This window comes from Eriocheir sinensis, chromosome 14 (assembly GCF_024679095.1).
Source record: "Eriocheir sinensis breed Jianghai 21 chromosome 14, ASM2467909v1, whole genome shotgun sequence".
NCBI lineage: Eukaryota > Metazoa > Arthropoda > Malacostraca > Decapoda > Varunidae > Eriocheir > Eriocheir sinensis.
In genome coordinates this window covers 5,889,927-5,915,900 of record NC_066522.1, presented here as the reverse complement: position 1 = coordinate 5,915,900, position 25,974 = coordinate 5,889,927, and the positions used below count along the sequence as shown (strand labels likewise).

General features: G+C 46.0%; 1 protein-coding gene across 4 annotated transcripts in view; it reads left to right on the top strand.

The window, feature by feature from the left end:
• Positions 1–5,104: 5,104 nt before the first annotated feature.
• LOC126998359 (tRNA modification GTPase GTPBP3, mitochondrial-like) overlaps positions 5,105–25,974 on the top strand; it is a 37,391-nt gene continuing 16,521 nt past the window's right edge. The window contains exons 1-4 of one of the 4 annotated variants that reach the window (XM_050859883.1): positions 5,105–5,164; positions 13,602–13,733; positions 15,316–15,453; positions 20,496–20,654. In XM_050859883.1, the coding sequence (XP_050715840.1) occupies positions 13,619–13,733; positions 15,316–15,453; positions 20,496–20,654 (412 nt within the window). In that variant the 5' untranslated portion in view covers positions 5,105–5,164; positions 13,602–13,618. Of the gene's footprint in view, positions 5,165–5,237; positions 5,455–13,595; positions 13,734–15,315; positions 15,454–20,495; positions 20,655–25,974 lie in introns of those variants that run through there. The other 3 variants (XM_050859880.1, XM_050859881.1, XM_050859882.1) reach the window with 3 other exon arrangements.

The window sequence follows — 25,974 nt, the reverse complement described above, 5'->3', positions numbered from 1 at the left end:
CGCCCCTTAACCCTGATGGCAGCACTGCCGTCTCCTCCATCTTTAAGGCTGAACTCTTTTCTCAGACTTTATGTAAAAACTCCACTCTGGATGATTCTGGGCATATTCCTCCTACTCATCCCCCCTCTGACTCCTTTATGCCTGTTATTAAGATTCTTAAGAATGATGTTTTCTATGCCCTCTCTGACCTCAACTCTCAGAAGGCTTATGGACCTGATGGAGTGCCTCCTATTGTCCTTAAAAACTGTGCTTCCGTGCTGACACCCTGCCTGGTCAAACTCTTTCGTCTCTGCCTATCAACATCTACCTTTCCTTCCTGCTGGAAGTATGCCTTCATACAGCCTGTGCCTATGAAGGGTGACCGTTCCAATTCCTCAAACTACCGCCCTATAGCTTTACTTTCCTGTCTATCTAAAGCTTTTGAATCGGTCCTTAACCGGAAGATTCAAAAGCACCTTTCCACTTCTAACCTTCTATCTGATCACCAGTATGGGTTCCTCAAGGGGCGTTCTATTGGCGATCTTCTTGCTCTCTTAACTGACTCTTGGTCATCCTCTCTTAGCTGTTTCAGTGAAACTTTTTCAGTTTCGCTAGACATATCGAAAGCTTTTGATAGAGTCTGGTAGCTCAATCAGTAGAGCGCTGCAAGGCTTAACGGCCAAACAGGTGGCAGTTCGGGCCCTGCTCAGGCCGGATTCTTTTGGTTGACTAGGAGTGTTTACTGTACCCCCTTGAACAAGGGAGATGGGATGTGTGGTGTGTGAAGTTCTGGCAGTACCCAGAGATCAACGAAATGAGCACTAGCTCTCGTTGGGAGGGTACCTGCTGGCGACGGTGAGTCCAACTCATGATCAGGCCGTGGTGAATTAAACACACACACACACACACACACACACACACACACACACACACACACACACACACATGAAGGAAAGGCTGGATAAATGTAGATATGGATACAGGACTATTAGAGCTTAACTCGGACCCGGTAGACTACAAATAGGTAAACACACACACACACACACACACACACACACACACACACACACACACACACACACACACACACACACACCATTGGTAACAGGGACACTCATCTTCCTTGATTGGTAATGATAAAACATCAATGGGAGATTCATAGAAATGTTTGAGTGCTTCCCAAAATATATATTATTTTTTATGCAGCTCTACTATCGTCCTCAGTCCAGCATAATTTATTATGCCAATGTCGACTTAGTGTGTTCATAATTTCATCCATACCCATCATTATAATACATCATGTTTAATATAGTAGAACTAATTTTAGATTTGAAAGAATAAGTTTATTCCTATTACTCAGGTGGTTTTATTTGTGCCCTGTTGTCCTATAGACATGCATGCATTCCTATACGTAATACCTTGCACTCATATAACAGTTGGTCAGTAATGACTGTTCCATCCCCTGTCCCAGTCTAATAGCAGAGGGCTGCCACTATTCATATCTAATGGCAGGCCCTTTTCATCAACAAACACATGCAAAATTGATTTAGTCCAGATAGGGGGAGATAATTATATACTCTGCTGACAGGGATTCAACCCACAATGAATCAGATGAGAGGCCAGTGCATTATCGTTCAGCTAAGGAGGCACTCCACTAGCAGCCAGTGCACTATATTGCTCAGTTAAGTGGGGTATTAGAGACCTTTCCAATCAGGCAGGTCACTACACGGCTTTCCCCTCCAATCAAGATCAAGATCTGTTTGTTTACTCACCTCAGGAAATGCAGGCTATCCATCTTCCTGCCCCAGCAGGTAATAAACACAACTCAGGAGAGGATGCCTGCCACTGCTCACCAGTCTCACCTGGTATTCTCACCTGGTAGCCTAGACTGGGCAGGGAAGGCCAGGCCCAAAAGTAATTGTCAGACACTCCAGTCAGGCGAGCAGGCAGCATTATAGATACAATTGACATAGTGACTGGTTGAGTGTGTCTTCCAATTAAAATAAACTTCAGCTTTACGTAATGACAGACTTGAACAGTAGAATTAAAAGTTATAGAAGCTACAGTTAGCAAAGGGTAATTAAAAGGAGGAGAGTTCAGCACTCAAAAGTAGTTGTAGCTTAGACTTAAAAATTGACAGGCTTGGAGCATTAACCACATCAGAGGGCAAGGAGTTCCAACGCTGAATCACCCGACAAGAGAAAAATCGCCTACGAGCTCCCATTTCTGTGCGCTGCATCAGGATCTTGAATTGGTGGCCTCTAGTGCCTACTGGTGGGGACAGTGTGAAAACATCAGAAGGTTGAATAGAGCATAGACCATGGAATATTTTGTAGCAGTAGATCATGTCTTGTCTTAGCATTCTACCTTTGACTGAAAAAAGGTTAATACATAATATCTGCATACGAGATCATTTACCCCATCAACCTGTTTAGTCCACCTACGTTGCATGGATTCCAACAATTTCAGATCTCCCTGATAACCCGAGTTCCACACAGGGGAAGCAAAATCTAGAATAGGTCTAACCTCAGAGATATACAGGGAGGACAGGAACTTAGCTGAGCGGCAGACAGTGGACCTCAACAGGTTTGTTGCAACACCTCCAGCCTTTGTAACAGTACTTCTGATATGTTGGTGAAATTTCAATTTGTTGTCTACAATCACACAAAGGTCTTTGTGTGTAGAACAGCGGTTGATTGGTGAACCATCAAGTGTGTATAGAGGATGAAGATTGTCTATCATCAGTGATTCATCACATGGTGTAGTCTAGCAAAGCGGAGGTGGACACATTTGTTAGAGGAGAATCTAAGCCCCCAGGAGAAAGTGGTGGCTGACAGCATATCAATACTGTTTTGCATTTCATGCGAGGCTTGATCAGAATTAGATAAAGGATCTAAATGGAGGTAAAGTTTAAGATCATCCGCAAACATTTTGTACTCACATTGGAGTTGAGAACAAGTGTGGTTAATGAAGATAAGAAACAGGAGTGGTCCAAGAACAGAGCCTTGCGGAACACCACTTAGAACTGGCTTAGGAGAACTTACACAACCATTGATAGAGACCCTCATGGTGCGACCAACAGGGAAGCTGATGATCCATTGTAAAAGATTCCCAGAGACCCCAATAAATATTAACTTATCTACCAGTACCTGGTGGTGAACACGGTCGAACGCCTTGACGAAATCAAATTGAATCAATTCCACCACGTGACCCCGGTCGTACCAGTATGTTACATAGTCGTAAGTGAGTAGGAGCTGATCTGACGCAGATCTGTTTTGCCTGAAGCCAAACTGGTGTTATAGTCGAACAATAAGTGATCTTCAATGAATCCAAAAAGAGACTTGCAGATAATGCGCTTCATAGTTTTGCAGGGTACGTATGGGATTGAGGCTGATGGGTCTGTAGTTTAGGGGATCACTATGAGGCCCTTCCCTAATGGGAGGCACTTCCATTATCAAACATGAAATCTCTGTCACAAAACACATAAGCGTTTAATCTAGTCTTGAAAGGGGGAAATATAAATTTCCAACGCTGGGGATTGAATCTGCAACCAGCTAGATGGGAAGCCAGCACTTTACCATTCAACTAAAGAGGGACCCCACTAGCTAAGTGGGATTTTAGGGGCTCTGTGCATTGGGGGGGATCATTATATATATATACATATATATATATATATATATATATATATATATATATATATATATATATATATATATATATATATATATATATATATATATATGTGTGTGTGTGTGTAGTGCGGCGACGGCCTGATGAACGAGCCTCCCATAATTAACCCACTTAGCCAGTGGGGTACCTCTGTGGCCGACTCGGTTTAAGGAGTGGCTCTCCCGTCACGCTGGTCGCGGGTTCAATCCCAGGCAGCCGGGGAATACCCCATCCTTGTTGTGATTAATTTCGTGTGTGTTTCGATACACGCAGAGGACGTGTGGGACCGAGAGAGTAATAGGAAAAAGAGAATAGAAAATCTCGTCATTATATATATATATATATATATATATATATATATATATATATATATATATATATATATATATATATATATATCAAATCATATAGTCTGAGTTTTATGCCCAGTTTGGAAGACAGTCATGAATAGTCCAGATTTTGGAGTTGAAAAGAGATTGGATAATGAGAAAGTAGAAATTCTGAAAGGGAATGGAGACAGATGAAAAAAAAAAAATAGTTTAGGAAGGCAGCAGACAAGTGTGACATGAGAAAAAGTGGTGTGACACTAGAAAGGACATATGATGGTGAACTAAATCAACCAGTTAGAAGGGAAAAGGTTGACATGTGTAGGACAGAAGAAACCATGCAAAGGCAACAGGATCAGATGAAATCCTATATGAAATGTACAAAAGTGGAGGAGAGGTTGCATTGCCACTAAATGTGTATAGTGATTCGCTTGATGTGGAAAGCCCGTAAAAAAACAACTCAGCTTTAAGTGGGCAGCCTCATTAGCTGAACAGTAATTGCGTGGACTTCCTCTCTGGCTGGTCTCCAGACCTTTTTGCTCTAACTCCTGATTTACGTCCACCAGAGGCCACCAGTACAAGATAGCACATGTTAGGATCCAGCTTGAACTAAGGAAGAGGTCCTTTAATATCAGAGGAATTCCTTTGTGGAATTCCCTCCCTGAATCCCTAGTCACTCTCCAGTCTCTATCTCTATTTAAATCAGCACTAGCTCATCATCTTAATTGGGGACAAACTTTTAGAATATCATTAAATGGACTATAGCTTTTCATCTAATCTTATAAATGCTATTACAAGTCGACTGCATATGATGCACTATCCAGCTCTTTCATTAGTATTTATTTTTGTGTATGTAAATATATATTGAGAGCTGGCGCATCTGCAGAGTGCTGGCTTCCTAGTGCCCCCTCCTCATCATGTGGACTGTGGGGTCGGGAAGCCCACCCAGCAGGTGAGTAGACCAAGTGAGATAAACTGAACATAGCAACATGGCCGCCACGCCTGCCGGCGCCGATACTTGCAGAGCTTTGACGCGCACTCTATTACAGGTGTAAACTCTATGGAGAAAGGCAACAAGAAGAAGAAGAAGCCGCAGCACGCGCCGCGTAAACAAACCGCCGGTGAGGGGAGGCCGCGCGTGCGAGTAGAGGAGGTTTATGAACTTGTTCTGATGTGACACACTTGTTCAAGTAGGTAGATGGACGGAAGCATAACTGATATGTTTGACTGACCCATCACCGGTTGTTGCTAATCCTTTGAGGTGTTATTACGGCTTGTGAACCTCGGATGAATTGTTGTTGTTGTTGTTTAGGGCCGCGGCGATCTAGTCGCTCACATGAGCCCTGGTGTCGTCCTGTGAGGGCTTCACAGGCGCGTCAGCTGCCCCGTCTTCCTAAGGAAGGCGCAGGTGAGGCGGATGACAGCTTCCTGCCGTGAGGGGTGGACTCCTGCCGCCGCCAGCAGCGTGGGCAGGTCAAAGGTGGGCACGTCCAGGGCACGGAGTTGGTGCCGGAGCAGCTCTCGCTGGGAGTGGTGGCGTGGGCAGTGCAGCAGGAGGTGCTCAATGGTGTCCTCGATGGTCCTGCACCAGGGGCAGTGAGGGTCGGAGACGAGGCGCAGGTGGTGGAGGTGAGCGCCAAGGCGTGTGTGGCCCAGGTGGAGGCGCGTCAAGGCCACGTCTAGGACGCAGGATGTTTTCCTCACCCACGGCTGTGGGGAGGAGTTGGTGCAGTACTGGCCCATGGAGGTGATGCGGAGGGTGTCATGGAGTGTGTCGTCCCATTTAGAGTGGCAGGTGCAGGAGATAAGGCGTTTGGCCGTGGAGAGTGGCAGGGGGAGCGGCGTGATGTTTACGTCCGCCAGGGCCATCTTGGCTGCGGCGTCTGCTATTTCATTGCCTCTCATGCCTGAGTGGGAGGGTACCCACTGCAGGGTTACCTCCCACCCCTCAGATGTTAGGAGGAGAAGGTCTCGCTGGATGGTGTGGGTCAGGGCTGTCGAGGATGTTGGGTGGCAGGAGAGGAAGAGGTGGAGTGACGAGAGGGAGTCTGTATAGATGACTGCCTTGCCCCTGGCCTGGATGGTGTGGAGGTGTGTGAGGGCCTGGTGCAGGGCGTACAGCTCAGCCGTCAGGACGTCAGTCTCAGGGGGGAGTCTCCACGTCCTGCAGGTGCTGGTTCCGGGGTCGTAAATGGCTGATGCCATGGAGGGTGGCGATGGGGAGTGTGACCCATCCGTGTAGATCTTGAGGTGGTGGTGGTAAAGTGACCTGTCCAGTTGGAGGAAGTGTATGGGTGCCACAATGCCAGAGGATGGTTTAGGAGGGAGGCCAGGGATGTGCAGGGACACCATGTCGGATATGTCCAGCCAGGGTGGGATGGGGGAGTGTGGCCTGATAGGTTGTGTTGGTGGTGGAGTGAGGTGGAGAGTGATGTGCACCAGTAGTGCCCTTACTGTAAGTGGTTGGCGGGCTCCAGGGAGCCAGACTGGAGCATGCTGGTCCACCCCTGAGGTGCTGTGCAGCTTGGAGAGAGGGTGGGTGGGTGGCAGGCTCCTGATGCGGTGGTAATGATGGCATAGCACCTCCTTTCTGTGGGTGGCTAGAGGGGGAATGCCACTCTCCGCATGGAGGGAGACAACTGGGGAGGACCGCATTGCCCCCATTGCTATCCTCAGGGCAGCATTCTGGATTGTATCCAGTTTGGAGAGGGTAGACGGAGCTGCTGCCCCATATATGCTGCTGCTGTACATTATCCCAGCTCTAATGGTGGTCTTGTAATAATTCAGGAGCAGGTCCCTGTCAGCCCCCCATCGGGTGCCGGTAATCCTTTTCATTATGTATAACTGCTTGTTGCAGGAGGTGCTCAGGTGTGCTACTTGGCTGGCCCAGGTTAGGCGAGGTCCCTCCATTCTCAGCCCTAGGAGGGTGTGTGTCCGGGTGTAGGGGACGGGTGTGCCTTTCAGGGACACTGTAGGTGGTGCTGGCAGTCGCTTCAGGGGTGAAGCACATGAGGGCACTTTTTTGGGGGCTGATGGTTAGGCCCCAGGTGGTCATCCAACCCTCAAGTGCTGCTGCAGCCTCCTGAAGATGTTGTTGAGACTCTGCCAGTGTCGCTGCCCTGCTGATGATGGTGATATCGTCGGCATAAAGGAGAAGGTGTGAATGGTGAGGGATCTGGAGGTCTGTCATGAGGATGTTAAAAAGGAGGGGTCTGAGGATGGATCCCTGCGGCACTCCTCTTTGTATGGGGTGCGGTGTTGACATGGAGGCTCCCACCGCCACCTGAAATGAGCGGCTGGAGAGGAAATCTTTGACCCAGGTGAGGGTGGTGCCGGTGACCCCCATGCCAGCCAGCTTGTAGGTGATGCCCTTGTGTGGTGCAGTGTCAAAGGGCCCCTCTAGATCTACAAAGAGGGCTGACATGACCTGGCGCTGGCAGTAGGTGTCACAGATGTGGTGTTCCATCTGTGCCAGGATGTCAAGGGTGCTTCGGTGGGGACAGAAGCCGCACTGCTCCTCCCTCAGCAGACGCTTCTCCACCCACCAGGATAGTCAGGTAGCTACCATGCGCTCCATCATTTTGCCAACGCAGGAGAGGAGTGCGATTGGCCTGTAAGATGATGGAAGTGTTGGGTCCTTGCCAGGTTTTGGGATGGGTAGAAGGATGGACCATTTCCAGCTGGGTGGGAACTCCCCTGTTTGCCAGCTGGTGTTGAAGATGTTAAGGAAGTCAGCTTGGATGTTTGGGGTGAGATGCTGGAGGAACTCGTATGGAATGCGGTCATGGCCTGGGGCATTCCCGGAACGTAGTGAGTCCCTCGCTCGGGTTGTCTCCGCCATGGTGAAGGGCTGTGTGAGCTCTGGGATGCCTGGGGTTTGCATAGCTGTGTCTATGGAGGCGTGGAGATCCTGGGGTGGTTGGAGTGTGGGAGCCACTCCTATTTTGGCTATGTAGTGGGTGGCCAGTACCTCAGTTTTTTGCTGGTCGTCCAGCTGGGGTTGAGAGCTGTCACTGATGGGGAGTGGTTGTCACCCTTTCCTGCCTTCCATGGCATGTAGGAACTCCCATGTTCTCTTGGTGGAAGAAGAGAAAGAGAGGGAGGAGCAGTGGGATCCCCATGCCTGCCTCTTTGCCTGGAGGATGGTCTTGGTGCAGATGGCGTCGAGGCGGCGGTACTCCTGGCCTGCTTGTGGCGTTGGTGTTCTGCACCACTGGTTCCAGGCTCTGCGCCGTGTTTGCACCGCCTGGTGGCAGTCGTCATTCCACCAAGCCTTCCCTGGGCGACGGCAGGTGATGAGGTGGAAGGCTGCCTGCCCTGCCGCCTCCAGTGTCTCGTGGAAGGCTTGTGTTGCTTCCCCAATTGGTCGGGTGGGGAGATTTGGGGGGCTTTTCAGGGCTGCCTGGAATTTTGTCCATGCTGTTGTTAATTTCCACCTGGGTAAGCAGCCCGGGTGGGGTCTGGGAGTGGTCTGCAGGAAAGAGGCCATGATGGGGAGGTGGTCGCTTCCCATGTACAGTCCGGTTGTGAAGACTGGGGTGTCAAGGGCTGGGTCTCCTAGGTACAGGTCTAGGACCGAGGCTGCCCCAGTGTGGGGGTCGTATCTTGTGGCCAGGCCCGGTGGGCTGAGGAGGCACCGGTGTGGTGAGTTTTGGATGGCTTGAAATAGGGCATTACCTGGGGTGTGCCTGTGGAATGGAGGCAGGTTGGGGTCCCAGCAGTGGTGGTGGACGTTGAAGTCCCCCATGACCAACGCTGGAGGTGGAATGGAGGAGAGGTAGTGTTCCAGCTCTTGGTAGGTGGCTGCTCCACCTGGGTTATAGCACACCGCCACGGTGAGCCAGCCCCTCTGTAGCCCAACCCTGGCAACGGCTACCTCCAGGCAACCACCCAGCCACCTGGGAGGCCTGAGCTGTGTGTGCACCAGCTCCTCCTTGAGGGCAAGAAGGACTCCACCGCCCCATCCCTGCTGGCGATCCTCCCTGATGATAGTGTACCCTGGTAAGGTGAGGGTGAGGTGGGGGGGAAGCCAGGTCTCACACACCCCGACCACCGAGGATAGTGTGTCCTTCAGGAAGGTTTGGAATTCTTGGGTCTTCCTGAGGAGAGACCGGGCATTCCATAGGAGTGAGGTGAGGGCCATTACTGTAGTAGTAGTGACATGAGCGCAGAGACAGAGGGCCACAGGCTACGTATGATGTCCTTTGGAGGAGTTCCCATTTGGTAGAGATGGTAGCCCCTTGTGAGGAGGGAAAATAACGTGGGGATGAATTCCTCCTGACCAGGTGGTGTGGAGGATGATGATGGCGTGGTGGCTGACCTGGGTGGTCCGGCTGAGTTTGGTAGTGGGTGGGCGACTTGAGGGAGGCCGCTGACTTCGTCTTGTGGGCTTGTGGTGTGAGAGGGCTGAGGGACTGCCACCTCTATCACTGGGTGCAGAGGCTCTGTGTGGTGTTGGGGGGGGGTGGGGGGGCTGGTGGACCTCCACCGTTGATGTCTTGTGGTAGAACCCTGTGTGATGGTGAGGGGTGGAGGTGCTTGGCCTAAGGCGGGGCTGCCACTGGGGCCTGCGGTGTGCGGGGCGAACCGGGTCTATTGGCGCTGGGTTGTCATTTTGGTCAGGTTGCTCTAGATGTTCATCTTCTAGGAAGGCATACCTGTTACTGGTGGTGATGCCAGCAAAAGTGAGGCCTTCACGGACTGGTCTTGCAGGAAGACGTGTAGGTTGTGGTGGTGGTGACGCTGGTCGAGGGGTAGGGTGGGACGTGGGCACTTGGTGCTCTCACAGCTGTTTATTCACTTCATGGAGTGCCTGCCCCTCACCCATCAGCCTGGTGTGGAGCTGCTGGGCCTCAAGGTTGTAGGGGCACCTGTTGGACCTGGGGCCATGTGGTCCGCCACACTGGAATCATAGTAGGGGGAGGAGAAAGGGCTGCGGCCAGTATACTAGCCCAGAGATGGAAATCCTCTTAGGGAGCTCCCCTCACACTTTCATGCATACCCACTTGCCTGTGGTGGTCCTTGGCAGGAAGTGTGGCGGGATCCAGGTGAGTTCTACGCACTCACCTCCTGCACCGTCTAAGATCCTGAAGGCCGACTGGATGTCCTCCATGGTGGTTTCTTCCCCCAGTGGCCCCACCCTGGCGTATTGGTAGGAGGAGTCGTCCTTTTCGGCCCTGTGGCAGGTGACCTCCCATTCACCCAGTGTGAAGGAAGGCTTGGCGAGTTCTGGCACCTTTAGGAGGTTGTGCTCGTATACCTGGGTAGCGAGGGTTGAACCGTTTCCTAGTGAGCGCAGCTCCCCTCCAAGACATACTTGCCTATAGGAGAGCTGCTGAGGGCATGGGCAACCTTTTTGGGGTTATTGAAAACCTGGGCCCCGGACTTGGCCTGGAGCAGGAAGGAGGCGCTGGTGTACAGTGGGGGGCTGGGGAGAGAGGCAGCCTTGGGTCCCAGGTTCTCCTGGATCTCTACCGGTGTTGATGGGGATGACGTCGTCCGCTGCCTCTTGTTTTGGGGGAGGGCCTCGGAGTCTGACAAGACCTCCTCCATCTCTGCGTCCTTCCCCTGCCTGTTTCTGGAGCAGGCATTGGGTGCAGACGGCCCCCCCTGGTGGGGAAGCCATGGCGGGTAGCAGTGGGTACACTGCTCCCACCAGTCGGGGCTTGGACTCAGCTCAGGAGTAGCCGGCTCAGGGAGAAAAGTTCTGTACGTCTGCTCGCTCTGGCTGCGCGGACAGAACTCCCTCGGTTGAGTTTGACCCTGCAGGCATGGAGGTAGAATTAGAGGCGTTCTGCCCCCCCAAAATTGCCAGTGATAGCTAGCTACTTTAACTAAAACTGAGTCAACTCCTGCTGAAGGGATGAGGACTCGCACACTTTAAAATCTCTCACGTGATAAATCATGATGCACTGTGCCTATAGTCTACAAGACATTGATCCCAAGTGTTTATGCTAACATTTTTCATGGGAAGAGGTGAGAAACACTCTACCATTCAGTTATTACAAGCTTAATACTCGCACCTAAGTTTACACCATTCTCGCATTTTTTTCTAATCTGCCGCATGTGTAGCTTGAACCATTTTTTTGGACACTTTATGGTTTCACCCAACCAACGATTTTCTCACGTGGTTCATGTTATTTTGGTGATAAATGTAGTGAATTGCATGATTTTGTACCTCACTTTTGTCACAGATGTCTACTTTTCGAGTTATGACTCTTTTCAAGTTTGGCCTATCCCCTGCCCTCAACGATCTTGGGGGACATGTGGGAACATGGGGTTTTTGGGTGGGGGAGCTGGAAATTGAGTAATGTGCATTTCAAATGATGTTGAGTAATCAACAGAATCACATTAGAACATCAGTGAAAAGGCATAGCCTACATTTGTTCTGGATCTGGACGAATAATGCGCAGGGCACCCGTACAGGTGCATAACACGCATATTTGTGTTGGCTGCTGGGTGGACGGGGGAGCCGGGTGTGCAGGGGAGGGAAGTGAATCAAGTGTAATTATTAATGTTGATGTGTTGTGGTGACAAGTGAGTGTGTATTTGATGAAAGGGGTGGAGGCAGACATTGGGAGGAAAGCAGTGTTGCCAATGATCCGTTACAGGTGAGCAGTGTTGCCAACGATCCGCAATGGGTGAGCCGTGTTGCCAATGATCCGCTGTGGAAGTGAGCAGTGTTGCTAACGATCCGCCTTGGTTAGGAGGGGGGTCGAGGGGGGCGACCTCAGTTAGTTAGGTCATCAAGTTTGGTTGGAATAATTTAAATATGTTCCCCCACCAGAACTCCCCGAATTCTCACGGGTCCCCCAAGATCATTATAATGTGGGGGGGGCCATGGGGGGCCAAGCCCCCCTTGGTTAAGAAGGGGGTCAAGGGGGACGAAGCCCCCCTCAGTTAGTTAGGTCGTGAAGTTTGGTTGGAATAATTTAAATATGTTCCCCCACCAGAACTCCCCGAATTCTCACGGGTCCCCCAAGATCGTTATAATGTGGCGGGGGCCATGGGGGGCCAAGCCCCCCTTGGTTAAGAGGGAGATCGAGGGGAGCTTCGACCCCCCCCCCCTCAGTTAGAGGTTAGGTTATGTAAAGTTGGGTTGGGGTAGTTTAAATATATTCGACATTCGGTGTGGCCCATTGGAATACCCAGCGCGGGACGGAGTGGGGGGGAGGCAGTGGGGGTGAAGCAGTAGTTGTTGCCTCTCTTTCTATATTCTATCAGTATTTTCATGCTGACTGCTCTTCTGAACTTGCTAACTGCATGCCTCCCCTCCTCTCGCGGCCCCGCTGTACGCGACTTTCTACTCATGCTCATCCCTATACTGTCCAAACCCCTAATGCAAGAGTTAACTAGCATCTTCATTCTTTCATCCCTTACACTGGTAAACTCTGGAACAGCCTTCCTTCGTCTATGTTTCCTCCTGCCTTTGACTTGAATTCTTTTAAGAGGAGTGTATCAAGACACCTCTCCTCCCGAAATTAACCTCTCTTTTGGCTGCTCATTACTTTTGTCTTTGTGGGAACAGCAATTAGCGGGCTTTTTTTTTTTTTTCACCTTTTTTTGTTGCCCTTAACCCGTGGGCTTCGGCTATGGGAAAGCCGAGAAGTGGCCAAGAAACGGCAAAATTACACTGCATTTTGATACTAAGAAAAGAGCAGGGAACGTACATCAGAGTACTCCTCTCATAACCATAAACCTGTTAAAAATATTTACTTTTACTCAAACTCCATTCTTTTTGGGTGGTGTTTGTTACAAAATAAACAGTCTTGTGACGCGTGGCATCTAGCCGAGAGTCGCTTGTTGTCTACTTTAGAGAATTTGACAAGTGATTACTGTGTGGATAGCTAATTCAGTCTGCCATGACCTTACAGCACCACCTATGACAAAAAAGCCCATCTCAATAGCACTCACCCACCACTGTGACCCAGGGCATGTATGGTGGGTTGCTCTATGCCACCACCCTCTACAATTAGCTTGAATTATGGGTTTTATGGTGAGCCCTTTTTAGGGTTCACCGTACCACAGCCACGACTCGTGAAAGCCCAGAAAAGGGTCTGCCGACGTTCTCGGGTTAAGCTGTTTCTTTAGCTGTAAAAGAAAGAAAAGAAAAAAAACATACATATTATGAAATGGTTTGCGTGAGTGATGATTTTTTCTTATTTTTTTCGCTTAGAGGGACCTTTAAGAAACATGGTCCCCGCAGCTACCGGGTTAAGTAACTTAATGCCTTACCACGGAGATGATTATAAGCTCTAATGAATTTCACTGTGTGATGCAGGAATGTTCAAATACTTGTTGATCTGTAGTTATATTTTGTACTACGTACATAATTTTTCCTTACATCTCCATACTCATGAATGTTTTTTCTATGGAAACTAATTTTCAAAATGTAAAGAGACACTACAGCAATAAAATAAGAGCTTGGACTAGTAGAATGGTAGGAAAACGTTTATATGTTTGATTTGATTTGATTTTTACAGCACTGATCGAATCAGTTCAAGTATAATCAGTTTTTATAATCAGTTTTATTTTTAAGTTTGTTAATACAAAATGCAAGTATGACTAAAGCATCAAGAATTACCAATTTTGTCACCACCTTGATTTTTTGTGATATGTGATCCTCAGCCCTGGCGTGGTGAGCTATGATGCTGCGTGCAGCAGTGAGGGAAGCCCTCAGGCAGCAGGGTGCCCTTCTAGCAGTACATCATCAGAGGCTCTCAAGGTGTGCTGCCTCCACTGTCTTTGCTCTTTCCTCAGGTATGGCAGGGATTCATATTTGAATTCATATTTTTCTGTAGCTGGTAATTAAACACAGCATACCAATTTCTCTTAAAATGGTGCCTGCACTTCTGATCTTTGACTGTTTTCAATTTCTATCCAGTACTATAGTAACATTGATTTTAATTATAATTTAGGTCTGTGTTAAATTCAGGAGACTAGTGTTATGTTTTTCTGCACACTTTAATGCTCTTAAACTTTGCTGGTAACCTTTTCTTTTTGTTGATTAGGGATGAGTTGAATGATTATTTTTTTAATTTATTTTTTTAATCTAAAAAGTGGGAAGGAAGTCATTCTCTTGGGTTATATGAATATAAGATCAGAAAATAAATTTTAAAATGTGATTTGAAAACAGGTAACAGACGGAGTGAAGAAAAATGGTAGTGGTGAACACTAGAAATTGCTTAGACGGAGAGAGAGAGATGCAACAACTCGCCATGATGTGAACCGCGGGGGTGACATTAGCGTTGCCATAGTTCACCAGATGACAATTTGTTTGCCAGACTTCACTGGAGTGATTAATGCTCTGCCTCTCTTTTAATACAGTATTAATATGATCTGCATCTTTTAACATCATCTTGTATTTGTTTATCTTATGATGTGAAATGGTCGTGTCCAATAGAAGCTCTTACTTCATATCAGGGCACACAATGGCACTTGTATGATTTCTGGTTGACCCATACCCATACAAGTATTGATTTAGTACAAGTATTGCATGCACAATGTAAATCATGTACATTGTCTTGTAGGTTGTCAAAACAAAAACTTGGCCTACTTTTGTATCATGAATTGGATGTCACTGACATTATTACATGATATCTCCATGAACAGCATACATTCTCAAGCTTCCATCAACTTATGGGCCAATCAAAATTTAGGTAGATAATGTATTTTAAGCCCCCCCCCCAAAAAAAAAAATATTGCATGTTACTCATCACCGGAATCGAACCAATTCTGTAGGCACCATTATCTGCCTTGCCACCCAAGGCCAATGCATTGGTTCAGTTCCGGTGATGGGTAACATACAAGTTACTTTGTTTTTGACTTGATTTTTATTGTACAATAAATATCTGAGAGCCCTCATTGGATCGCCAGTTTTCCTTTTAGAGTTTTGCTGCTTATTCCCTTCTTTTTGCTAGCTTATGAGAAATTTATAAAGTGTGAAGCCACTTCCTGTTCTATTACTGCAGTCCAACAGAACATAACCCCATACTATATAAAAGTGCTGAAGCATTTACCCTTATTTACTGGGTTTCAAGACCAACTTTCTGCACAATGGTGCTCACAAGTGTCAACCAATCACAGCCACTCAAGAAATCCATTTCTAACCTTGTCAGCGATGTGCTCCCCACAGGTGTTACTTTACATGTTTATATTATCCCTGCTCTCATCCCTGGCCTTTGTTGCTAATGCCAAACAAGCATTTAATTAAAAGGAATATCTTTTGTAAATGATTGTTGACATCATGTCTCATTTCTCAGATAATGATTTTCAAGGTAGTATTATTTCAAACACCTTTCAAATCTGTTTAATGTACATAATTAACACTCGTCACTATAAGGCCAAGGCAAGTGTGGTGTGGCTTTGGTGCGGGTGTCAGGAGAGCAGGCTGGTACAGCCCTCACCAGCATGACCATCCCCGCCACTCTCCCACAGCCACGCACAGCCGTGCTCAGACACATTGTGCATCCCATCACAGGTATGTTAGTCATGAGTAAGAATGTTGCAATGAAGTATGAATTTAGTTTAGTTTTCTTGAAAATTTAGGATCAGCTGCTTCATCATTGATTTTTAAACATTCAGACCATAACTCTTTTATTCAGAGATGTTTTTCAAAGGTAAACCCAGCAGAAATTCCACAAAATATGAAATGAATAAAAGACAACTTGACAGTTGCTTCAAACGTATATAAAATGTCTTTGTAAATGTGCACACACGCACTTCCTAGTACACTGAGAGGGCTTGTTAGTTCTTCATGCAGGCACAAACACAGAGCAATATCTCAGTCGGCATACAATCATACCTTGGTTTACAAGTTTAATTCGTTCCGGAATTTTGCTCGCAAATCAAAACACTCACAAACCAAATCAAATTTTCCCATTTAAATTAATGGGAATCCCATCAATGCATCCCATATCTCTCCAAAATATTAACATAAAAATCATTTTACATGTTATTATATACAGAATAAAAGTAATTATAGTGCTGAAAACACAAAGATCGCACATTAGAGCAAAAATGTATGGGGATACGAGCGTGTGGTGCTACCTCTGCTAGTGTACAAAGCAGACTAAGCCGGTGTCACACTGGGCATTTTCCTCCAACCATTGGAGATAGGACCAACCGCAGTTGCCTGTGTGGCCAAACAGGAGCGAGTTGCTGGTTTGGGTAAACACTCCTGTCCTCCCGTCTTTCATGCCATGATCGTACCCACAATGGCTTCTTCCTTCCAGTTAACTGTAGCAACAAGTCCATAACTTGAGTAACAGCAGCACAAGCCACAACAGCCATTACTTTGGCAAACAGAGCCATGTGGATACAGGGCGACTGGTTTGTTTACGTTGTAGATATGGGGCGAGATTCTCGAAGGTTACATTGTCTTAACCTAAGTTGTCCTTATGTCCATGTAGGGAAGCTAATTCTCAGAGGAGATTGCAGTCCTGCAGGCCCCAGCTGATTGGTGGCAGACTTGGGGAGTTTCAGCGTATGTTATTAGAGTCGCCAACAAATCACAGTCGCTTCTTGAGGTCAGCCAGCCAATCATGAGTCACGCCTCACGCCCTGCCACGGCAATGAGTCACCCACTCCCTCTTACCACTGACTGCCTTGATGAGACAGTTGCTACATATTCATTAACATGTTACAATAGTCAATGTAATGCAAATAAAGAACCTTTTTGCAGAAAGAGGGAGGCAACGGGATATAATCACATACAGTTAAACCTCACCATTTGCGCACATATGGGCGGTCTGAAGGTGCGCAAATGGTGAATGTGCAAATGGTGAACTTAATGACCTATGGGGAAAAATACATATGGGCAGTCATGGCCCAAAAAAAAACCTACCAGCAAAAAAAAAAAAAAAAAAAAAAAAAAAGTGCTGGCAGGAAATACATCATACTCACGGCCAATCTCTCGCTTTTTTCTTCCACTGTCCACCTTCTTAATCACTTCCACCTGTGCTATGGTCATCATTCGGGTTCTTCCGGGGTTTAGGCTTCGATGACGCTGCGTGCAGCATGATGGTGGTGGAAAGGTGAGGCAGAAAACATCAAATATTCATGGTCACCACGAGACAAGGAGAGGTGATCGGGTCATGGCGGGAAACGACATGTTGTGTACATTGGCAGTGTTCTTCACTGGCGGCAGAGAGGAAGCGGGTGGTAGACAGCTGTAGCTCTCCAGCGGATGCCATTTTGCTGCCACAACAGCTATACTGCTACTACACTAAACGTACGGTTGTGGGCGGAGCAAGCGTACGGGATCCCTTGTACAGCCTTGCCGCGTGTCTCCCAGCCCGCGATGTAGAAATGTTCTAATTTAAGTAAAACCATGGCAAATGTGATCAGCAAATATGCAGCAGACGCCATTTTGCTGCCAGAACAGCTAGTAAACGTCCTCAGAAGATCAGCGGACGTCATTTTGCTGCTAGAACAGCTAGTAAATGCCCTCAAGTTCAGCGGACTCCATTTTGCTGCCAGAACAGCTAGTAAACGTCCTTAGAAGATCAGCGGACACCATTTTGCTGCCAGAACAGCTAGTAAACGTCCTCAGAAGATCACCGGATGCCATTTTGCTGCCAGAACAGCTAGTAAACGTCCTCAGAAGATCACCGGATGCCATTTTGCTGCCAGAACAGCTAGTAAACGTCCTCAGAAGATCACCGGATGCCATTTTGCTGCCAGAACAGCTAGTAAATGTCCTCAGAAGATCACCGGATGCCATTTTGCTGCCAGAACAGCTAGTAAACGTCCTTAGAAGATCAACGGATGCCATTTTGCTGCCAGAACAGCTAGTAAACGTCCTTAAAAGATCAACGGATGCCATTTTGCTGCCAGAACAGCTAGTAAACGTCCTTAAAAGATCAACGGATGCCATTTTGCTGCCAGAACAGCTAGTAAACGTCCTTAAAAGATCAACGGATGCCATTTTGCTGCCAGAACAGCTAGTAAACGTCCTCAGAAGATCAACGGATGCCATTTTGCTGTCAGTGAGACGCCGTTACCATAGCGGCGAGGTGCGCAAATGGTGGGATGATCGCCGCAAATTAAGGCCGCGCAAATGGCGAGGGCGTAAATGGTGAGTGTGCAAATGGTGAGGTTTTACTGTATACAATAAATCACTCAGAGTGACACATGGCTGCCTCCCCTGTAATATTCTGATAGTTTGTTGCTTCACATATCACTGAATGACTAACATTTTCCATCTGTCACCGTTCTCTCACACTTTAATTAGGCTTCTCGGAGCACAATCATTTAGCCACAGGAAGCAGCGAGAGCAGTCTGGCGTGCTGTGTGACTCCAGTATGTTGAGGGAAGTTTCACCTTTGTAACGGCACCACACACAAAAGATGTTAAACAAATACCTCTGCTGTTGATTGCTCACTGTAATAGATAGATTTACTTATTGAACACATGTTCTTCCTATGTGCAAATAAATCAGAGAGACATCGTAAGGCTTACAACTGCACCCGACCCACCCTTAACTTACGGGCATAGTTACGATCAGGTAGTGCTTTGAGAATTGCGGTGAATGCTCTGCGTGGTCGTAGATGTGGCTTACGAGCTCATAAGAGTTTTGAGAATTGCACCTATGGGCAACCAGCCTTGGTCGTATGTGACGCACATTAAAAAATGTTGGAGTTGCCTGTTGCGCCTACTGGTTAGAGGAAAATGGCCCAGTGCGATACCAACCTGAGATTCTATTCCCATTGTTTTCCGCTCTGAGCACTCTCATCTTGCGGTGAACAATGGGAATCCACGCTCACATCTTCGACTCATACAAGCAGGATGCTAGTACACCAAGTCACTGCTCGTAAATCAAGGCATTTTTAGTGATTTTCTTTTGCACATAAATCAAAATGCTCGTAAACTAAGGCACTCGTAAACTGAGGTGTTACTGTACTTCCCTTTCCCTAAGGACTTTTTTTCCAGTATTTGCACACCCAAAACACTACTGGATTCCCTTTTTTACCTGGGGTAGTTAGTTGTAGGACTTTCTAATAGGTAATGCCTACTTTCATATGAACTGTCTGATACCTAGAAAATAAATAAAAATATTGACAAATAAACACTATAATAAAACTAATTCCTACAACTCCACACCTTCCCATTATTGGCATCTCTCAGACAACAAAAATTAAAATTGTGTGACCTGCATATATCTGGTGGAAGCAGAGGGTGTCTTGGGAGTGGCCTATTTCCTCTTTCCATTCACCTACTATATTTTATCAACTCTAACTTGAACCTTTAGGTGCGGCTCAGGGAGACTGCGCTGTTACCACATCACTCCATCACTCTCCTCAGAGGGTCTCTCTCTCTCTCTCTCTCTCTCTCTCTCTCTCTCTCTCTCTCTCTCTCTCTCCACCCCCTCAGGGTGGCGGAAAGGTGAATGGTACGGCCTGGCGCCTGTTGCTAGGGTCCCTCAGGCGGCAACGTTGCATGAGCCACGTTGCCAAGTGAAATGGAAGGTTTACAGAGTCGTTGTCTTTCCCTCAAATCCCAAGCCATTCATAACACCATGCAGTCGTATTATGAATATATATATATATACGTATATATATATATATATATATATATATATATATATATATATATATATATATATATATATATATATATATATATATATATATATATATATATATATTAATTCCATAAATAGATAACGTACAGACTAACAGTGAGACAGATCTCCATGCGCAGGTTATCACTAGGTGTGTAAACAATGGTGGGTTCCCCGGGCCAAGCCACAGGGCTCAAGTTAGAGTCAATAGACTATACCCCTCACAGTTTTGAGTCTTACTTAAATGTACAGCCATGATCGTGGCCAGGAAACCCATTCTGGAAAAGCCACAATAGTTGTCAGGAGAACTGAAAGGATTGATCCCTTCAAATGAGTGGAAAGATCAGCAGTTTAAATATATAAATAATTCAGGTAGCACCTTCCCATTTTCACAGATAATCCTATAGAGCTAAAAGGTAATGAAAGTGTTAGTAACTCAAATTCCAAAGTGTTAGTTAATATTTGATATTTTTTACTGTTGCCTCAACTTGAATATTTATGGACCAAAAAATGGGGTACTTAATTTGTTCTGTGGCTGTGGGGATTGCTTATCTAGTGCACCCTTCAGTCTATGCCTTTTTTTTCAGAAGACCTTTCAATATGTAGGATGATTTTACACCCCAGTCTGTCAACTCTTCATGTCTAATCTTTTGTGTCCATATCATAAGGCTGATTGATATTCATTCATGAATAGCTATTGCACATCTAATTTGTTTGGTTTGACGTGTTGAAGGAAAGAATTTTCTCGGAGAAACTAAATGGAGAACTATATATTGCATTTACAAATTCTCTAAACACATTTTTCAGAGCTATAGAGGCTATATCTCTACTGGGCTTTGAAGAGGTAAAAAATAGTTCTTGTAATAGGTAAATGCACAACTTAGAAAAATAATTTTAAGATTGAAGAGAATAGTGTATAATGTACCTAAATTTGGTCACTAACGAGAGTTTTTTTGCAGGAGAGGCTTTAGACCGTGGGCTGGTGCTGTGGTTTCCAGAACCCCACAGCTTTACAGGGGAAAACAGCTGTGAGCTACACATCCATGGAGGTCCTGCTGTGATTGCTGCTGTAATTGCTGCTCTTGGCTCTTTGCCAGGCTTCATACCAGCTCAGCCAGGTTGGTAGTAGGAAAAGTTACTATCTGCTTAAATGTTTCAGTTGTATTTCCTACTGTTTGAAGGCTATGTTGCCTAGTTTGTCCTCTAAGAAATAGTCACTGCTTTCTGTGGGATTAACATCTAGAGCAGCACCCTCCCAACTATTTTCTCCCTGACAAAATAAGTAAGTAATAAGTAAGAAGGGGCCTAAGATGGCAATACCAAGTGGGAGCACTAAATGTAGTAATAATAATAGCAGCTGCAGGGTAAGGCAAGGGGTAGGTCTAAATGTGTACTATACAAACAGTAGAAGTATTAGGAATAAGATAGATTTATAGAGGGGAAAGGCGTGCGTAGAGAAATTTGATTTGATAGCGATCACAGAGTCATGGATAAACACTGCAGACAGACACTTTCTCCCAGAATTAGAGATTGAAGGGTATAAGTTATTCCACCAGGATCGAATTGGCAGGAAGGGGGGGTGGGGTCGCACTCTTCGTCAGGGACAATCTTAAATGTGTCATTAACGACTCAATAAAGGTAGTTAGCAATACAGAATCCCTCTGGGTAGAAACAATTGGTAGAAAGGAGAAGCTTGTCATCGGAGTACTTTACAGACCGCCCAGCCTTACCAGGGACAGTAGCCAACCCCTTTTACAGGAAACTAGTAGGGCGTCAAGATATAGAAATGTGTGTGTAATTGGGGATTTCAATTATAGGAACATAGAGTGGGATACTTTATCCAGAGACCAAGAGGCACAGGATTTGTTAGATGTGATACAGGATAGTTTACTCCATCTCCACGTTTCCTCCTCGCTGGCTGGGATGTGTTTTGTACTTAAACAATTAATTAGAACACCAGTGAGGGAAGAAAATATTTTGGATTTGTTGTTAACTAATAGAGAGGACATAATAAGCAATATTGAGGTTGGGGATTCATTAGGTAACAGTGATCATAAGGAAATTAGATTTAATATCAAATGGGAGGATAGAGTTAGCAGTAACAACACATTAATACCTTACTTCAGGAAGGCGGAGTACGAGGGGTCAAGAAAACAGCTGCAGAGGCTTAGGGGAGTGAGATCAGAAGTAGGTCAGGACCCAGAGCAGGGAGGGGCGTTAATCTCTGGTGAGGTCACTAGTCAGGTCAGTAGCTTGGAGGGTGAGTACAATAGTCTGGTCAGGGAGATTAAACTAGGACAGAAACAGCTTCCTCGAGGCTGGGCGTTCTGTACCGTCTCCATCAGTTCTTCTCCCCTGCACAGTTGCTGTCCATATACAGGGGCCTTGTCTGCCCTCGTATGGAGTATGCATCTCGTGTGGGGGGGCTCCACTCACACAGCTCTTCTGGACAGAGTGGAGGCTAAGGCTCTTCGTCTCATCAGCTCTCCTCCTCATACTGATAGTCTTCTACCTCTTAAATTCCGCCGCAATGTTGCCTCTCTTTCTATCTTCTATCGATATTTCCACGCTGACTGCTCTTCTGAACTTGCTAACTGCATGCCTCCCCCCCGCCCGCGGCCCCGCTGCACTCGACTTTCTACTCATGCTCATCCCTATACTGTCCAAACCCCTTATGCAAGAGTTAACCAGCATCTTCACTCTTTCATCCCTCACGCTGGTAAACTCTGGAACAATCTTCCTTCATCTGTATTTCCTCCTGCCTACGACTTGAACTCTTTCAAGCGGAGGGTATCAGGACATCTCTCCTCCCGTATTTGATCTTGCTTTCGGCCACCTCTTTTGTTTCTTTTTTAGGAGCAGCGAGTAGCGGGCTTTTTTTATTATTGTTTTCTTTTTTTGTGTGCCCTTGAGCTGCCTCCTTTGTTGTAAAAAAAAAAAAAAGTTTATACCTCACAGGGAAGTCAGGTCAACAGGTAATTACCCACGATGGATGACAGAAAGGCTAAAAACTAAAATAGGAAGGAAAAGAGGACTATATGTTAGAATCAAAAGGGGGGAAACTCACCTAAGGGATAGTTACAACGATTTAGCTGGAACAGTAAAAAAGAACACGTGTATGGCAAAACGTTATTATGAGATTAGAATTGCCAGGGAAGCAAAGACCAATCCAAAGGGCTTCTTTCAGCTTTATAAGACCAAGGTTAGGGATAAAATAGGGCCGCTTAAGTCAGGAGAAACACTGATTGATAGAGATGAGGAAATGAGCGAGGCATTAAATAGATATTTCTTAACTATTTACTAAAGAAAGATTAGATGATATACCTCAGGGAGAACAGATATACAGGGGAGAAGAGGTAGAAGGATTAACCGACATCAACATGAGTAGGGAGCTCGTGATTAGACAGATAGAAAGACTTAAAGTCACCAAGGCGCCAGGGCCAGATGAACTTTTCCCCAGGGTAATAAAGGAATGTGAAACTGAAATAAGTGGGCAGTTAACAGAAGTATTTAGGAAGTCGCTAGACACAGGGGTGGTGCCTGTTTCATGGAGGCAGGCACACGTTATTCCAATATTTAAGAAGGGTGACAAATCTTCTATGGAAAACTATAGGCTAATTAGTTTGACGTCAGTTATAGGTAAAATGATTGAGTCAATAATAGCTGATAGTATTAGGGACCATATTGACAGACATAATTTAATTCACGACTCACAGCATGGGTTTATTAAAGGTAAGTCGTACCTCACTAATCTTTTATCCTTTTACAATAGAGTATACGAGGCAGCTGACAATGATGAGAGCTATGATGTAGTTTATCTTGATTTTAGTAAGGCCTTCGATAAGGTACCTCACCAGAGACTGTTGAATAAAGTCAGGGCTCATGGGATAAGAGGGAAGGTATTTGATTGGATTAAGGCGTGGATTAGCGACAGGAAACAGAGGGTTACCATTAACGGTAAAAAATCCGAATGGGGTAATGTTACCAGTGGGGTTCCTCAAGGTTCAGTTTTAGGCCCGCTTTTATTCATTATCTACATCAATGACATAGACAATGGGATAACTAGTGACATAGGTAAATTTGCAGATGACACCAAAATAGGACACACTATTAGGACAGGGGAGGATGCTAGAGCACTGCAGGAGGATCTCAACAAACTGTCAGCTTGGTCAGAAAAATGGCAGATGAATTTTAACATCACCAAGTGTAGCGTACTTATTGTAGGAACACGCAACCCATTACACGGGTATAGTTTAGACTCCACAGCGATAGGCAGATCAGAGTGTGAAAGGGATTTGGGAGTGTTAGTGAACTCTGACCTAAAACTAAGGAAGCAATGTATTAGTGCAAGGAATAGGGCTAAAAGGGTATTAGGCTTTATTAACAGGACGGTAACCAACAGGAGTGCAGGGGTCATCCGTAGACTTTATTTAGCGTTAGTTAGGCCACACTTAGATTATGCTGTCCAGCTTTGGTGCCCACACTACAAAATGGACATCAACTTGCTAGAATCAGTTCAGAGGAAGATGACCAAGATGATGCAGGGGCTGAGGAATCTCCCATATCAAAATAGGCTGAAACATCTAAACTTACATTCACTAGAAAGACGAAGAGTGCGGGGAGATCTGATAGAAGTATTCAAATGGGTCAAGGGTTACAACAAAGGCAATATAAGTAAAGTATTGAGAATTAGCCAGCAGGATAGAACACGCAGTAATGGATTTACATTAGAAAAGTATAGATTTAGGAGAGATATAGGCAAGCATTGGTTTAGTAATAGGGTGGTGGGAGAATGGAATAGACTCAGCAATCACATAGTTAGTGCAGGGACGATAGCTTGTTTTAAGAGTAGACTGGATAACTACATGGATGAGGATGACAGGTGGCAGTGAGGTATTGGTGCAGTAAGGAGACAGGGTGCTGGAGTGTACGCCCGTACCGAAGGTAAATGAGTATCAAGCCTCTACCTGTAATCCCTGAAACTACACCTCACCCATCGTGAGTAGTGGGGGGGATTCTGGAGCTGCCCTGTGTAGGCCACTCGGCCTCTTGCAGTTTCCCTATGTTCTTATGCTCTTATGTTCATTCAAGAGGAGCACCAGGGGGCAGCATGGGTCATGCAAAGAGTCAAATATCACGGCAGCCACAATAAATAAAATTCACTTGCGCCATTTACTAGCTGGGGCCGTCCAAGAGGCCTCTCAAGAGAGTCTATTGGCGCTACAGGCAGCACCTGAAAAAAAAAAAAAAAAAAAAAATCATGCCTGCAGTGTCCCAAGAGCAATGGATTCTCACCCTTCACAGGCTGAAGGGCCAATGAAACAGATGAGTACAGCTATAAAGTATGCCCCCAACTCTACCCTTACCATGTGGTATTCACTTGAAGGCCTTGGGGTGAACCAAGCAAGGGAAAATGAAACCTCTTTCTGTACCCACTCACTGATGTGTGAATCAGGGTATGAGTGGAACCATGTGTTATGTGCCCTATGAGCACAGGTGGGTCCTCAGTACGGCTGCCCAAAGTCATTCAGTCAGTTGTTTTTTATCATTTATTTGCCATCTTTGTCAGTTTTATTTGATTTTTCCCAAAAATTCAATCGGCTTGAGATATTTACCTAAAAATATGCTCATAATTCATATGAATTTGATTACAATATTTCAACAATTTTTGGGATATTTTGGTGAAAGGCAAACAGGCAGTCAGATAGATGAAATGAATGGAAACATTAAATCCCTTCTTGCTTTGCGAAGGGAGGCAATAACTGTTGCATAAACCACTGCCCGAGTCTACTGCCTGGCTCATTAGGTTGTAGTGTGGACAGACATCATGACTTAGCGACACCACAATCACATCTCTTAACTTCAGCGGTCACCTTTAGTGTGTACATGGCTTGCGATTCAGTGCTGCATATGTTTGACTTCCCACGTTTCTTCATTGGTCAGCACTTGTTATCAGCTGACAGAAGTAAACAAATATAGAGTCAGACTAACATTAAGAGTAACATTACTAGTTTACTACACACACCACCACACCCCTAACACACTGCCACACACCATCATCTTTCACACAAACCACCACTACCTGGCTGTGCAGCTGTGCTTGTAGCAACGAAATACTGGTGTAGTGGTGTGGTTAGTAGTATGGGAGTGATGTTCTGGTGTATGCAGGAGTGAGGTTGTGGTGTGATGTGTGTAGCAGTGTGTTATCTCCATGTCAATCTCCAGATCCATCTTTTATCACACCTGTCAGCTGACGAGGAGTAGCAGACCAATAATATGCCAATATTTGGCCGTGCAGGGGTCTCAATCATGTAAACATCACCGCGTCCCACCTCTAGCCCTTCCTCCCCCACACCTGTTCCATCTCTTTATTTTGCATTCACATAAGATTTTGTCTGATAATAACAGAACTTTTTAGTAGGTACGCGACATCAGGCA